At 56.0% G+C, this 14,250-nt stretch overlaps 1 protein-coding gene across 4 annotated transcripts; it reads left to right on the top strand.

Annotated features, from left to right (window-relative positions):
• ZSWIM8 (zinc finger SWIM-type containing 8) lies at nt 1-14,164 on the top strand. Of its 4 annotated transcripts, none has more exons than XM_059900527.1 (26): nt 1-488; nt 2,604-2,757; nt 3,001-3,095; nt 3,267-3,439; nt 3,615-3,722; nt 3,835-3,916; nt 4,037-4,157; nt 4,553-4,754; nt 4,903-5,078; nt 5,460-6,453; nt 7,213-7,344; nt 7,475-7,654; nt 7,757-7,940; nt 8,153-8,251; nt 8,848-8,972; nt 9,420-9,660; nt 9,759-9,917; nt 10,022-10,250; nt 10,428-10,717; nt 10,872-11,095; nt 11,632-12,123; nt 12,373-12,532; nt 12,666-12,842; nt 13,003-13,122; nt 13,378-13,556; nt 13,687-13,991. In XM_059900527.1, exons 1-26 carry the CDS (start codon nt 281-283, stop codon nt 13,888-13,890), a joined length of 5,508 nt encoding a protein of 1,835 aa, XP_059756510.1. In that variant the 5' UTR covers nt 1-280; the 3' UTR covers nt 13,891-13,991. The 4 variants fall into 4 exon arrangements, with proteins under 4 accessions (XP_059756510.1, XP_059756508.1, XP_059756507.1 ...); XM_059900525.1 differs by having other exon boundaries at nt 12,373-12,556; XM_059900524.1 differs by having other exon boundaries at nt 3,267-3,514; nt 12,373-12,556.
• The last annotated feature ends 86 nt before the right edge of the window (nt 14,165-14,250 follow it).

Here is a 14,250-nt window from a genome sequence, read left to right as displayed (position 1 = left end):
GCGCCGCAGCAGCCAAGAGGCCCCGGCTGCCGAGCGCTTCGTCCGGGCCTTGAATCTCGGAGACTGGCCACGATCCCCGTTCACACCTCGCAGTTGGGCAAGGCCCCGTCCCGTATCTCTCCCAGGCCTGAGATCCTCGCCCGGCACGGCCGCCCTGAGCGCCCCGGCCACCCCCAGCCCCGGCTCGCCCCTCAGGCCCCGGGCCTCCCCACAGCCCCCGGCCGGCGGCCCAGGCCCCGGATCCGCGGGGGGGGACCCGGCCCCGGGGGGTGCGGGCCCCATGGAGCTGATGTTCGCGGAGTGGGAGGACGGAGAGCGCTTCTCTTTCGAGGATTCGGACCGCTTTGAGGAGGATTCGCTCTGTTCTTTCATCTCCGAGGCCGAGAGTCTCTGCCAGAACTGGCGGGGATGGCGCAAACAGTCAGCGGGGCCCAATTCCCCCACTGGCGGCGGTGGCGGAGGTGGCAGTGGCGGTACCAGAATGCGAGGTGAGGGTGAGCTGGAAGGAGGGGAGCGGGCAGGCCCTGCTCCGGCCTTGCTCGAGAGCTGTCCCTGCTCGGGAGCTGTCCCAAGCTGTCCCTGCTCGGGAGCTGTTCAGGACTCGCTTTTCCGGTCTTCCTGGGGCTGCCTTCTCCACACCTTCCCTGTGTGTGTGTGTGTGTGTGTGTTTGTGTGTGTGTTGGAGTGATGGCTGGGAAATCCTGGGTTGGATAGGATTAAAGACAGAAAGTAGATCTTCTGTCGTTTATTTGCCGTAAGAGATGGGGTAAAGGAGAAGAATTCCCTCTTTGACTTGGGAGTACTTACCGAGTTCAGCCTGAGGCAGGCCAGAAAATAGAAAAGAATGTGGGTAGGGGCCGGATTGTGAAGAAGTGACCACTTGAGGTGTGTCACCCCATTGCAAAGTGTATTGGGAGCTTCTTGATTCAAGGTGATGATCTCTGGTCCCCGCTGCACGAAGAAGGGATTCCACCCAGAGGAAAGTGGAGGTGAACTGGCCTACGAGAGGAGATGTCACATAGGTTTAGATCAGAGGCTTGGTTCCTGACCATATTGAACATCTGTCAGAAGCCAAGCCTGGGACCACTGTACTAAAGCCTTAGATTTCCTTCATCTGGGGCCTGGGGAAGAGTGTGGGTACTTGACTCTGGAGTCTTGTGAAACACTCTTCTTGCTTTTCACTTGAGTTTCTTTCATCCTTGGGTCTTTCTGATGAGTGCTGTGAAGAATTTTGCTTTTATTAAAGAGGATGGAGAAGAGAGTGAAAACAGAAGCCCCGCAGACTCAGGACTCACCATATTCTTTCCTTGCCTTCCTCAAGGCACAGTTTGAGCTTCATTGGAAGTGGACTTTTTTCACCAGTTGAGGGGTTTAATTTGTGATTCTACTCTGGATTCTAAGGTTCTGTTTTCCAAACGGCCCCGGAGAGATTTCCAGCACCCCTTAGGGACAGAGAGAAATTTACATGTGTCACTGTTTAGGAGTGGTAATATTTACCTTCATTTGGAGAGATAGCATATGCCCTGTACACACACACACATCATAGGTAGTTTCGCTGTGGGTCTTCTATGGGCTCTCTGCTTCTTTCATATTTGCATGTGCGGGTAGGCTTAGAGCTCCTCACTTTGAGGGAAGTAACTGAAGATGGTGGTGAAGATTTTCAATATATTGGTATCTTTCTGAACAGGTTAAAATCTAGGAAAGCATGGCATTCCGCCCCCCCCCCCCCGCCCCGCCAACCCTACCCTTTTTCAGTTGCTCATTTATAAAATAAGAAGATTGACTTTTTTTTTAGAAAGGTTCCTTTCAGCACCATGATTTTGTATATGTCTTTTAATCTGACTAGCAATTTGGTGAGATACGCAGTCTGTTGCGTTTCACTGCTTTTTGATTAAAACAGTGTGGGAAACTTTGAATGGTCACTCCATCTTACTCCAGGCGAGTCCAGGAGTGAGTGGCAGCCAGGTTCCCTTGGGGTAACCTCTCCACCCCCAGCCCACACCCCAGGGCATCCACTGTGGGAAGCCAGGGCTCAGGTGTGCCAAAGGAAGTGCAGACTCTCTCTTGCTTCTGGAGGTCCCTCTCTTAACTCTTCCGTGCTCTGGCCTATCTTCCCTCCTTAGATGGAGGCATGGAGTCATTTAGAGGGATAGTAAAAACAAACAAACAAAAAAGGGATAGTGAAAAAGAAAGGGACAGTAAAAGCAATTAGAGAAGCGAATGCCAGGGGAGATATATACACAATGTAATATGAATCTCAAGTGCTAGGTATATGGGAAATTAGATGACAAGCCAGGTGAGACTCATTACTTGCTAGGCTCCTGGGACACACCTGTTTGGCCAGGAGTTTCTGGGATATCCCTGGTATCTTCTAGCAGGCTGTAGGCTGGGGATTGTTTAGCTCCCCTTCCCCAGATGGAGTCTTAAGGGTTAGTGTATCCTGACAGGAGGGTCCCTTGGTTTTTCATCCAGATGTCCTCTTTCCTTCATAGTGAAGGGGGGGTGGGGTGTGTCAAGATGTGGCACTGGCATTGGTGCCAAGTAATCATGGCCCTTTTTGTTTCCCCTCCTCTTTCCCCTTACCTCAACCTTCGTTTCCAAAGATGGACTGGTGATCCCACTGGTGGAGCTGTCAGCAAAACAGGTGGCATTTCATATCCCATTTGAAGTGGTGGAGAAAGTTTACCCCCCGGTGCCTGAGCAGCTCCAACTCCGAATTGCTTTTTGGAGCTTCCCTGAGAATGAAGAGGATATTCGGTGAGGCTAAAGGACTGACGGTGGGGAGTGGGGTCCTGATGTTCCACACCGCGCGCTGGGCTTCCCACGGAACAAAGGGCACCGTACTTGGGGCTGCGGTAAGGAGGCAGCCGGGGCAGGGAGTACCTGGGATTTTCCCCAGCACGGTGTGACACTGAGGAGAGTGCCCGGGGCATGGTGGTTTCTGACAGGGTCTGTGGAAGGGTATTTGCTGCATTGTGGCCATGTCTTCTTCACTCCCAGACTGTATTCCTGCCTGGCCAACGGCAGTGCAGATGAGTTCCAGCGAGGGGATCAGCTATTCCGCATGAGGGCTGTGAAGGACCCCCTGCAGATTGGTAAGGGTCCCTCACCAGTTGGTACTTCCTGCTCCTCCCACCCCGTGTTAAGAATTAAGGAACTACTGCAAGAAGCTGGAGCGGGTTGTCTGAAGAACTGTAGGGCCAGGGTCAAGGGCAGAGAACTGTGTCTTGGTGGCTCTCCCTGACCATACCGATGTTTCTCCCCAGGGTTCCACCTGAGTGCTACAGTGGTGCCACCTCAGATGGTCCCCCCCAAAGGGGCCTACAACGTGGCTGTGATGTTTGACCGCTGCCGGGTCACTTCCTGCAGCTGCACCTGTGGGGCTGGGGCCAAATGGTGCACCCACGTCGTGGCACTCTGTCTCTTCCGCATCCACAACGTGAGGCCCTCCCAATTTATCCTGGCCCTATTCTCCGCTCCACCCCCCCTTCTCTGCTGCATGCCTGGCCACAATGTGAGCCCCCTCTCCTCCCCTACTCTGCCTCTCTGTCCCCACCTCCGATGTCAGCAAGCCTTTTCCCAGATTGTTTCATTCCTCTCGGTGTTCCCTTCAGGCTTCTGCAGTCTGCCTGCGGGCCCCAGTGTCAGAGTCCCTGTCTCGGCTGCAGAGGGACCAGCTGCAGAAGTTTGCTCAGTACCTCATCAGTGAGCTCCCTCAGCAGGTGAGGGAGGTTGGCACACGCTCTCTGACTAGTCCAGGGCTGCATATCAGCCTTCCTGTTAGGCCCAGGCCTCCTTGGGTCACTTCTGCCTTTGTGTCCCTTTCCCCCTCAGATCCTGCCCACAGCCCAGCGTCTCCTGGATGAACTCCTTTCCTCCCAGTCAACAGCCATTAATACAGTATGTGGAGCCCCAGGTGAGTGTGGTGAGAAAGAAGGGCAGCAGGAAGAAAGCAAGCTTGGGGGTGCAGAGCGCCACTTACTAAAGGCAAATCCAGGCTCCTACCTCTAGGTGACTGACTGCCTGTCACCCCCAGACCCCACAGCAGGGCCCTCTGCCTCCGATCAGAGTACTTGGTATTTGGATGAATCGACACTCACTGACAACATCAAGAAGACACTGCACAAGTTCTGTGGCCCCTCCCCTGTGGTGTTCAGGTAAACAGGATCTCTTCATGCCTGTGTCTGTGGTGGGAGGGGCGCATCCCTCGGGCCGGGCCATGGACAGTTTCTTTGTTTTAGTAATGCCTACCTCTCCCACCCTTCACTGGTAGACTGCCTGGCGCATACATGTTACTAGTGAGATCAGTGGGTGATGATAATTTTATGTAGTCACAGAGTGGTCTGTCCTTAGGTAGAGCAGGAGTTATTTTGCTTCCTTTCAGCGATTGGGAAACTGAGGCAGAGGGCGATTAAGAATTTTTGTCTGGGTCATACTTTGTCCCCTGTACTTTGTATTTTGACCCCTTTTGTGTCAAAGTCCTGTTGCTCTTTCACCTGCTTTATTCAGCCCCATCTTAGGGTCATCATTTTCCACTCTGCGACTTTCACAGTGATGTGAACTCCATGTATCTGTCTTCCACGGAGCCTCCGGCCGCTGCTGAATGGGCATGTCTGCTGCGCCCACTGAGGGGCCGCGAGCCAGAGGGAGTCTGGAACTTGCTTAGCATCGTGCGGGAGATGTTCAAGCGGAGGGACAGCAATGCTGCCCCCTTGTTGGAAATCCTCACCGACCAGTGCCTCACCTACGAACAGGTAATCCCGCAGAGCCCGGGAGGCCCGTGCTGGCGCATCCTCTCCCTCCCTTAACCGCCCTCCCCTCTTGCTGACAGGGACACTGCGTGGGGCTCCTCTGTCTTCCTCTAAGTTGTTAGGTTCATCTCAGAGCCCTCTTTGTTTCCAGATAACAGGCTGGTGGTACAGCGTGCGCACCTCAGCCTCACACAGCAGCGCCAGTGGGCACACAGGCCGCAGCAACGGGCAGTCAGAGGTGGCAGCCCACGCGTGCGCCAGCATGTGTGACGAGATGGTCACACTGTGGAGGCTGGCTGTGCTGGACCCTGCGCTCAGCCCCCAGCGGTGAGTCTCCCCCACGGCTCACCACCGCCCGGAGATGGGGCCAGCCCTGGACAGACCGAGCCCTCATCTCCCGTACATAGACACACGTACCGTTTTTCTAGTCCTAGGGAAATGGGAGGTGCTGAGCATTAGGGTTTCCAGTGATTTATGAGTTCTTTTCCTGAGAGGCTCTCTTCCATCCCCCCTCTAAATAACCCACTTTCCCAAATCCCTGAGTATTCGAGTGATGTCTATGGGGCTGGCTCAAGAAGCGCTTCCTGGGGTCCTTCCCTGTGCCCCGCTTCCGGGGAATACCATCTCCCCATTTCCTCCCGTCCCTGCTCGGTGCAGTGTAGGCCCCACACGCCCTCCTGGCAACCTGCCCCCGCTTTGTTCCCACAGCCGCCGGGAGCTGTGTGTGCAGCTGCGCCAGTGGCAGCTGAAGGTGATTGAGAACGTGAAGCGGGGACAGCACAAGAAGACCCTGGAGCGGCTCTTCCCTGGCTTCCGGCCGGCGGTGGAGGCCTGCTACTTCAACTGGGAAGAGGCCTACCCCCTTCCCGGTGTCACCTACAGTGCCACTGACAGGAAGCTGGCCCTGTGCTGGGCCCGAGCCCTGCCCCCTCGACCAGGTGCCTCCCGATCTGGGGGCCTGGAAGAATCCCGGGAGCGGCCCCGCCCTCTTCCTGCCGAGCCAGCTGTGCGGCCCAAGGAGCCTGGGGCCAAGCGCAAGGGATTGGGTGAGGGGGTCCTCTCGTCGCAGCGGGGTCCCCGCCGCCTCTCGGCCGAGGGGGGAGATAAGGCTCTGCATAAGATGGGTCCAGGTGGGGGCAAAGCCAAAGCATTGGGGGGGGCTGGCAGTGGGGGCAAGGGCTCAGCAGGCAGCGGGAGCAAGCGACGGCTGAGCAGTGAAGACAGCTCCCTGGAGCCGGATCTGGCTGAGATGAGCCTGGATGATAGCAGCCTGGCCCTGGGCGCAGAGGCCAGCACCTTTGGTGGATTCCCTGAGAGCCCACCACCCTGCCCTCACCCTGGTGGCTCCCGAGGCCCTTCTACCTTCCTTCCTGAACCTCCAGATACTTATGAAGAAGATGGTGGCGTGTACTTCTCAGAAGGGCCTGAGCCTTCCACAGCCTCTGCTGGCCCCCCTGGCCTACTGCCCAGGGAGCTCTGTACCCAGGACGACCTCGCTTCCACAGATGAGAGTGGCAATGGGCTGCCTAAAACCAAAGAGGCAGCCCCTGTGGTTGGAGAGGAGGAGGATGACTACCAGGCGTATTATCTGAACGCTCAGGATGGGGCTGGGGGCGAGGAGGAGAAGGCTGAGGGCGGGGCTGGGGAGGAACACGACCTGTTTGCCGGACTGAAGCCACTGGAACAGGAGAGCCGCATGGAGGTGAGGGGGCTTGGAGGGGACTCTGAGGGTGCCTCTTAGCCATAGCTGGGAGAGGGACCGCCTGCCTCTGGTTGCGAGTGACAGGACTGTTGTGTGACTGTTAGAATCCTGCAGCAGGCTCCTAACTGGCCTCGCTGCCTGCAGTCCATTCTCTTCTCTCCATGTTGATCTTCCTGGAATGTATGATTTTGTCACTGTGGTGCTTAAAACTCTTCAGTGGTTTCCCATTACCCTTAGGGTGAAGATGAAGGTCCTTGGCATGACCTATGAGGCTTCACTTGTTCTGAACTTTGCCTGCTTCTCCAGCCTCATCTAGCTACTATGTCAGTTACACTGCACTCAGTTGAGCCATTCCCGTAGCTTGCCATGCTCTCTCTTACATCCATAGTTTTGTACGGATTGGCCTTTCTGTCTGGAATATTCTTCCCTCATCTTACCTGGTTAGCCCCTGTTCCTTCTTCAGGCCTCAGAGATCTTAGAGATCATGTCCTCTAGGAGGTCTTCCCTGAGACTGCCCCTCTGCCCCAAGTCCCATTGAGGTATCCTGCCCATCTGCTCCCTTCTGGACCTTTCCCAGTAGTAGCCAGCTTCACACCTGTTTGTGTGTTTATGTGTCTGTTTCTCTAATGGGCTGTGAGTCTCTGTGGTATACCCAGGACTAGCATAGGGCCCAGTGTATAGCGAGTGCTCATGGGATATTTGCTGCATGAGTGAGTATGGTGTCCTGCAACATGTTTGGTGCCCATGTCCTCTTTCCAGATATTATTTGCCTGTGCTGAGGCCTTGCATGCGCACGGCTATAGCAGTGAGGCCTCCCGCCTCACCGTGGAGCTTGCCCAGGACCTGCTAGCCAACCCACCTGACCTCAAGGTAGAGCCGCCCCCTGCCAAGGTGAGAGAGAACCCCCCTGCCTCCCCAGTTACCCATAACCCTCTCCCACGCCCCACCCCAGGCTAGAGTCTCCTCCCTCCACCAAGGCGAGTCAGACTCATCTGCCTGCCTCCTGTGCTTCCGTCTTTAGGGCAAGAAGAACAAGGTATCTACAAGCCGTCAGACCTGGGTGGCTACCAACACCCTGACCAAGGCGGCCTTCCTGTTAACGGTGCTAAGTGAGCGCCCAGAGCACCACAACCTGGCCTTCCGAGTGGGCATGTTTGCCTTGGAGCTACAGCGGCCCCCAGCTTCCACCAAGGCCTTGGAGGTCAGAGGTTCTATCTGAACCTTGCACTGCCATCTCCTCAGACACTCACACCTTGATCTCCATTGGGGTGATTGAGGTCTTAGCTCCTCCCTATGCCCTCAGGTGAAGCTGGCATATCAGGAGTCTGAGGTGGCCACCCTGCTCAAGAAGATTCCTCTGGGTCCGAGTGAGATGAGTACCGTGCGCTGCCGGGCAGAGGAGCTTCGGGAGGGGACACTCTGTGATTATCGGCCTGTTTTGCCTCTCATGTTGGCCAGTTTCATCTTTGATGTTCTCTGTACTCCAGGTATGATGCCTGACACTACAGAAAGTGGGGAACTGGGGCAGGGGTAGCTTTCTCTAAAGAGAAATCAAGAGCCCCAAGGCTCTGAATCGCCTGTAAGAAGCATCGGGCAGCTTCATGGAAGGGTCTGGAATGATGAGCGTCTTGGGTTTCTTCCCTTTTCATTCTGTCCCATGCTGCTTCTGTCTGCTTACCTTACCCCAACTTTTATCCAGTGGTTTCTCCCACGGGTTCCCGGCCCCCAAGTCGCAACTGGAACAACGAGATGCCTGGGGATGAGGAGCTGGGATTTGAAGCAGCAGTTGCTGCCTTGGGTGAGTCTCTCAGTGTCTTGAGCACGTCTGTGAGCTTAGCCGGGCCCAGGCCTTGAAGTGCATGAGACATGGGCCCTCTTCTGAAGGGGCTCTATGGTAAGGGGAAAGCCAGCATGACGTGTATGTGCCATGACACATAGTGCCTATGAGACTGAAGAATTGAGGGCAAAAATGTGGGCTATGAATGTTGGGTGTTATAAGGACAGCAAAACAGGACTCTAGGGAAAGGCCTTAAGAAGGGGATAGAGTATGGAATATGGGTTAAAAGATCAGTTAAGTTCTAGGTAGGGCGACAAAACGCTGTGAATAAAGACACAGGGGCAATCAAGTCTTCATGAGAGTGGGGAGCCCAACTTCCCTGAAGTGATGGATATGTTGGGGTGATAGAGAGGGCCAAATTATGAAGGTCTTAAAAAGCAGACCAGAGCTTAGGCTGGATGTATTAGGCAGTGGGCACCTTCCATAGGAAATGGGGGTTGGACCAGGAGAACTCCTTACTTCACATGCTGGTGGCTGGGGAGCCCTGGCCTGTTTACCCTTGGCTGTCTTGCGAGTTATGGCCACTCACAACCCCCATGAGCGTCTCTTTCTCACAGGCATGAAGACAACAGTGAGTGAGGCAGAGCATCCCCTGCTATGTGAAGGCACACGTCGGGAGAAGGGTGACCTGGCCCTAGCACTAATGATCACTTACAAAGACGACCAGGCCAAACTCAAAAAGGTAAGGGATTGAGGTACTGGGATTTCGACAGGCAGAGAGAGCAAATTTTATCACCTTTCTCAGGGGTTTCTAGTATAATGGAAGGGCTATTCTACCTACAGGAGATACCGGGGGAATCTTGGGAACACCTTGTAAAGAACATGAGAGACCAATGGTTCTTATAGGAATGCTTGGGCTTGGGGTGGAAGAAGAGAAGCAGGGGGCATAAAGTTGTTCATTCATTCATTTATTCAATATATATTGAATATCAACATACTTAGTCCTGTGGTAAATGTTATAGGGGATACCAAGATATGTAAGCCAGCCCCTGTCTTCCAGCAGGTTCTCCTGTGGTTAGAACTGGGAAAGCCTTCCTGAGGAGGAAGTATTAAGCTGTTTCAAGGAGAAAGAAAAGTAATAGAAGTCAGGAGCTAAAGGGCATCCAGTCACCGCTTCTCTGTCTTTCAGATCTTAGACAAACTCTTGGACCGAGAGAGCCAGACGCATAAACCACAGACACTGAGTTCGTTCTACTCATCTAGCCGCCCGGCCACAGCCAGCCAGAGGTCTCCTTCAAAGCATGGGGGCCCATCTGCCCCAGGGGCCCTGCAACCTCTGACCTCAGCCTCTGCAGGGCCTGCTCAGCCAGGGAGTGTGGCAGGGGCTGGGCCAGGCCCCACTGAGGGCTTCACAGAGAAGAATGTGCCTGGTGAGGTGGGGGCACTGGGCAGGGGGGATGAGTGGTATGGAGCTGTGTTGGGCCCCCCTTTCCCAGGCTCATCCCAGTGTCCTGTCTTCCCTACGTAGAGAGTTCCCCACATTCCCCCTGTGAGGGTCTCCCATCTGAGGCAGCTTTGACCCCAAGACCAGAGGGAAAGGTTCCCAGCCGCTTGGCACTTGGCAGCCGTGGAGGCTACAATGGACGGGGCTGGGGCTCACCAGGGCGGCCTAAGAAGAAGCACACAGGTAACAACCCGTGGGATGACATGGAGGGAAGGATATTCCTGAAGGTTGGAGTCTGACTTCTGGAGCTTCTGACTTCTGAGACTGACTTGTCTTGGGGGGGTTAGGCATGGCCAGCATTGACAGCAGTGCCCCTGAAACGACGTCGGATAGCTCCCCAACCTTAAGCCGGAGGCCACTTCGAGGGGGCTGGGCCCCTACCTCCTGGGGTCGAGGACAGGACAGTGACAGCATTAGCAGCTCTTCCTCAGACTCCCTTGGCTCCTCGTCCTCCAGCGGAAGTCGCCGGGCCAGTGCCAGTGGAGGGGCCCGGGCGAAGACAGTTGAAGTTGGCAGGTCAGTGGGAAGAAATACCCTTGTCTTCTGACCTGGCCCACCCCGCGAACCATATCCCGAGTGTAATCCAACTGTTGTCTCCGTCAGCATCCTCACTTACCCTGGTCTTTTCCAACCTACCTGGACACCCACCTCAGAGAAACCCCAATCCCTGTCCCTACCCCATTGCCCCTTCAGGTACAAGGGCCGCCGTCCTGAGAGTCATGCCCCCCATGTACCCAATCAGCCGTCAGAGGCAGCTGCACACTTCTACTTCGAGCTGGCGAAGACGGTGCTGATCAAGGCAGGGGGCAACAGCAGCACTTCCATTTTCACACATCCATCTTCCTCAGGGGGCCACCAGGGTCCTCACCGTAACCTGCACCTTTGCGCCTTCGAGATTGGGCTTTACGCCCTTGGCCTGCACAACTTTGTTTCTCCCAACTGGCTCTCACGTACTTATTCTTCCCACGTTTCCTGGATTACAGGTAAATCCAGCATCTTGATTTGGGTATGGGAAGGGGATTAATCGATGGTGATAAGTCTTATCCTTGTGGAGTTACTGACCTGATAGGAGAGATGCCATTCCCATTCCCATTGCCCGTGCTAACCCCACTCTGCTTTTCTCTCCTTTTCCTGAAGGCCAGGCAATGGAGATTGGCAGCGCAGCCCTGACTATACTGGTAGAATGCTGGGATGGGCACCTGACACCCCCTGAGGTTGCATCCCTGGCTGACAGGGCATCACGGGCACGAGACTCCAATATGGTGAGGGCGGCGGCGGAACTAGCCCTAAGCTGCCTGCCTCATGCCCATGCGTTGAACCCCAATGAGATCCAGCGGGCCCTGGTGCAGTGCAAGGAGCAGGTATTTTTACAGGCAATTGCGGACCTGCTTTGGGACATCTGGGCAGGGAGGTTGGGTCCAGCTCCTGATTCCCATATCCTGGAGTTCACAAACTATCCAGTTGGTCCTCTCATGGTGACACTTGACATAGTAATGTGCTTTCACATCTATTACATTCTTTACCTTACAACTCTGAGAACAGGATTATTCCTAGTTCATAGGTAAGGAAATGTGGCCTACAGTCTAGGGACCAAGATGATCACCAGGATGGAGTCCTTAGGGAAGGCCTCAGGGAGATGATGGGACTTGGCTGGGAGTAGCTAAATTAGTTTGGAACTGGGACTGTAACCTGGGTCTTGACGTCTACTGGTCAACAAGTATCTGTTCGTTGTCTGTGTGAAGCATTCACTGCTCTTGACACTGACTCTGAGCACTGGCCCTGACCTTAGATGCCTCCCCAGGAACCAGCCAACTCTGAGGGAGACATTGGAATGTCATCTAAAACTGTCCCTGAGTAAAGCCCTTCCCCCTTAACCCTCTTTGCCCCTCCCTTCCAGGATAACCTGATGTTGGAGAAGGCCTGCATGGCAGTGGAAGAGGCGGCTAAGGGTGGGGGCGTATACCCTGAAGTGTTGTTTGAGGTTGCTCACCAGTGGTTCTGGCTATATGAGCAAACAGCAGGTGGCTCATCCACAGCCCGTGAAGGGGCTACAAGCTGTAGTGCCAGTGGGATCAGGGCAGCTGGGGAGGCTGGGCGGGGGCTGCCTGAGGGCAGGGGGGGCCCAGGGACTGAGCCGGTTACAGTGGCGGCGGCGGCAGCAGCAGTGACAGCAGCCACAGTGGTGCCAGTCATCTCGGTGGGGTCCAGTTTATATCCGGGTCCAGGACTGGGGCATGGTCATTCCCCTGGCCTGCACCCCTACACTGCTCTACAGCCCCACCTGCCCTGCAGCCCTCAATACCTCACCCACCCAGCTCACCCCGCCCACCCCATGCCTCATATGCCCCGGCCTGCCGTCTTCCCTGTGCCCAGTTCTGCATACCCACAGGTGAGTATGCGATATTCTACTGGGAGATTGGGCACGTGGGAGCACGTTGGGAGTTCACGGGGGGTTGGAGTGGGGTACTCCGGGAGGATAACAGGGCTGTCCAAGAGTCCTGGTGAGGTGGCGGGAGTCGGGGGACCCAGCCCAACTAAGATATAAGAAATGCAGGATACCCAGCTGTGGGACGAATGGGGAAGAGCTGCATCCTAATATAATTTGAAATCTTCCTTTTTTTCTTCTTCCCACCTCTAGGGTGTGCATCCTGCATTCCTGGGGGCTCAGTACCCTTACTCGGTGACTCCCCCCTCACTTGCCGCCACTGCTGTGTCCTTCCCCGTCCCTTCCATGGCACCCATCACAGTACATCCCTACCACACAGAGCCAGGGCTCCCACTGCCCACCAGTGTGGCCTGTGAGTTGTGGGGACAGGGAACAGGTGAATGGAGGGGAGGCACACCGGGCAGGGGAGGAGGGGAGGAGGGGAGGGAATCCTCTCTGTCCCTCTCTGGGTTCAGTTCCTCACGTGGCTTTCATCCCGCCCTCAGTGAGCAGTGTCCATCCAGCTTCCACGTTTCCGGCCATCCAGGGTGCCTCACTGCCTGCCCTGCCCACACAGCCCAGCCCTCTGGTGAGCGGGGGTTTTCCACCACCCGAGGAGGAGACTCACAGTCAGCCTGTCAACCCGCACAGCCTACACCACCTGCACGCCGCCTACCGTGTCGGTGAGAGGAGGGCCCTTCCTGTGCCCCCACCTGCAGCCAGAGGCTCTTCCATGACCCCTCCCCACCATACCTCTTAATTGGTTTACCGTGGGGTCAGGTACCAGGCTGAGGTAGAGGGTGGAGGACGCACCCTCACCATGTGCCCACCCTTTTCTCCCAGGGATGCTGGCACTGGAGATGCTGGGTCGCCGGGCACACAATGATCACCCCAACAACTTCTCCCGCTCCCCCCCCTACACTGATGATGTCAAATGGTTGCTGGGGCTGGCAGCAAAGCTGGGTAACACCTCCCCTCCCCAGGACCATTGTCCGCCCTCACCTGCTCCCCCCACCTTCCCATCCCAGACCTCCTTCCTAGCTCTTGCTCAGAGTTGAGGCCTTGGTCGGGTACGTGTGCGTGCGCGAGGGGCGGGGGGCTACCTCAGCTCCTGGGGTGGAGGGAGGCTCTCTGCCAGGCCAGAGCTGAGAGATTAAAGTTGGGTCCCTAGGGCAGAGGTGGCCACCCCCGTCTCATGCCCCTCCCCCTGCCCCCCAGGAGTGAACTACGTGCACCAGTTCTGTGTGGGGGCAGCCAAGGGGGTGCTGAGCCCGTTTGTGCTGCAGGAGATCGTCATGGAGACGCTGCAGCGGCTGAGCCCCGCTCATGCCCACAACCACCTGCGTGCCCCGGCCTTCCACCAGCTGGTGCAGCGCTGCCAGCAGGCATACATGCAGGTGATAACCCAGGAAGTATGGAGCAGGGTGGAACACCTCCTGGGCAGGCAGGGAACAGATCACCCAGGACGCCAGGGCAGAGGGACCTGGTTCTGTGCTTAGTGGCTTAGTGGCTCCCCACATCTTCCAGTACATCCACCACCGCTTGATTCACCTGACCCCTGCCGACTACGACGACTTTGTGAACGCGATCCGCAGTGCTCGCAGCGCCTTCTGCCTGACACCCATGGGCATGATGCAGTTCAACGACATCCTGCAGAATCTCAAGCGCAGCAAACAGACCAAGGAGCTGTGGCAGCGGGTCTCACTCGAGATGACCACCTTCTCCCCCTGAGTCTGGCCCCCCTAGGGCCCTATACAGGGACACAGGCCTGTGGCTATGGGGGCCCCTCACAAAGGGGGAATGAATCTTGGCTGGACAGATCATCCCCCCTCAGTTCCCTGGTAGCCCAGACTGGCAGCTGTTCTTGGGCTGTAGCTTGGGGCCAAGATGTCTCAGACCCTAGAAGCCTAGGGTTGGGGGAGACAGCCCTGTCTGGGAGGGGGCGTTGGGTGGCCTCTGGTATTTATTTGGCATTTATAAATATATAAACTTCTTTTTTACTCTCGTCTGCCTGGGCCTTTCCCTTCTTTCCCTCCATGTGTGGATGAACCCTGAACTGGGGCAGAGGAAAAGTCTTGATACTTGCTTTAT

This window comes from Balaenoptera ricei, chromosome 16 (genome assembly GCF_028023285.1).
Source record: "Balaenoptera ricei isolate mBalRic1 chromosome 16, mBalRic1.hap2, whole genome shotgun sequence".
NCBI classification, from domain to species: Eukaryota; Metazoa; Chordata; class Mammalia; order Artiodactyla; family Balaenopteridae; genus Balaenoptera; species Balaenoptera ricei.
The sequence above is the reverse complement of the archived record's forward strand: the minus strand, read 5'-3'. Positions and strand labels throughout refer to the sequence as shown.

Excerpts from the sequence above, each read along its gene's own strand:
- ZSWIM8 (XM_059900526.1), top strand. The coding sequence starts at position 281 with ATGGAGCTGATGTTCGCGGAGTGGGAGGACGGAGAGCGCTTCTCTTTC. Across the intron at positions 3,917-4,036 it reads TACAGTATGTGGAGCCCCAG|ACCCCACAGCAGGGCCCTCT; the intron begins GTGAGTGTGGTG and ends TGTCACCCCCAG. Across the intron at positions 11,096-11,631 it reads TGGTGCAGTGCAAGGAGCAG|GATAACCTGATGTTGGAGAA; the intron begins GTATTTTTACAG and ends CCTCCCTTCCAG.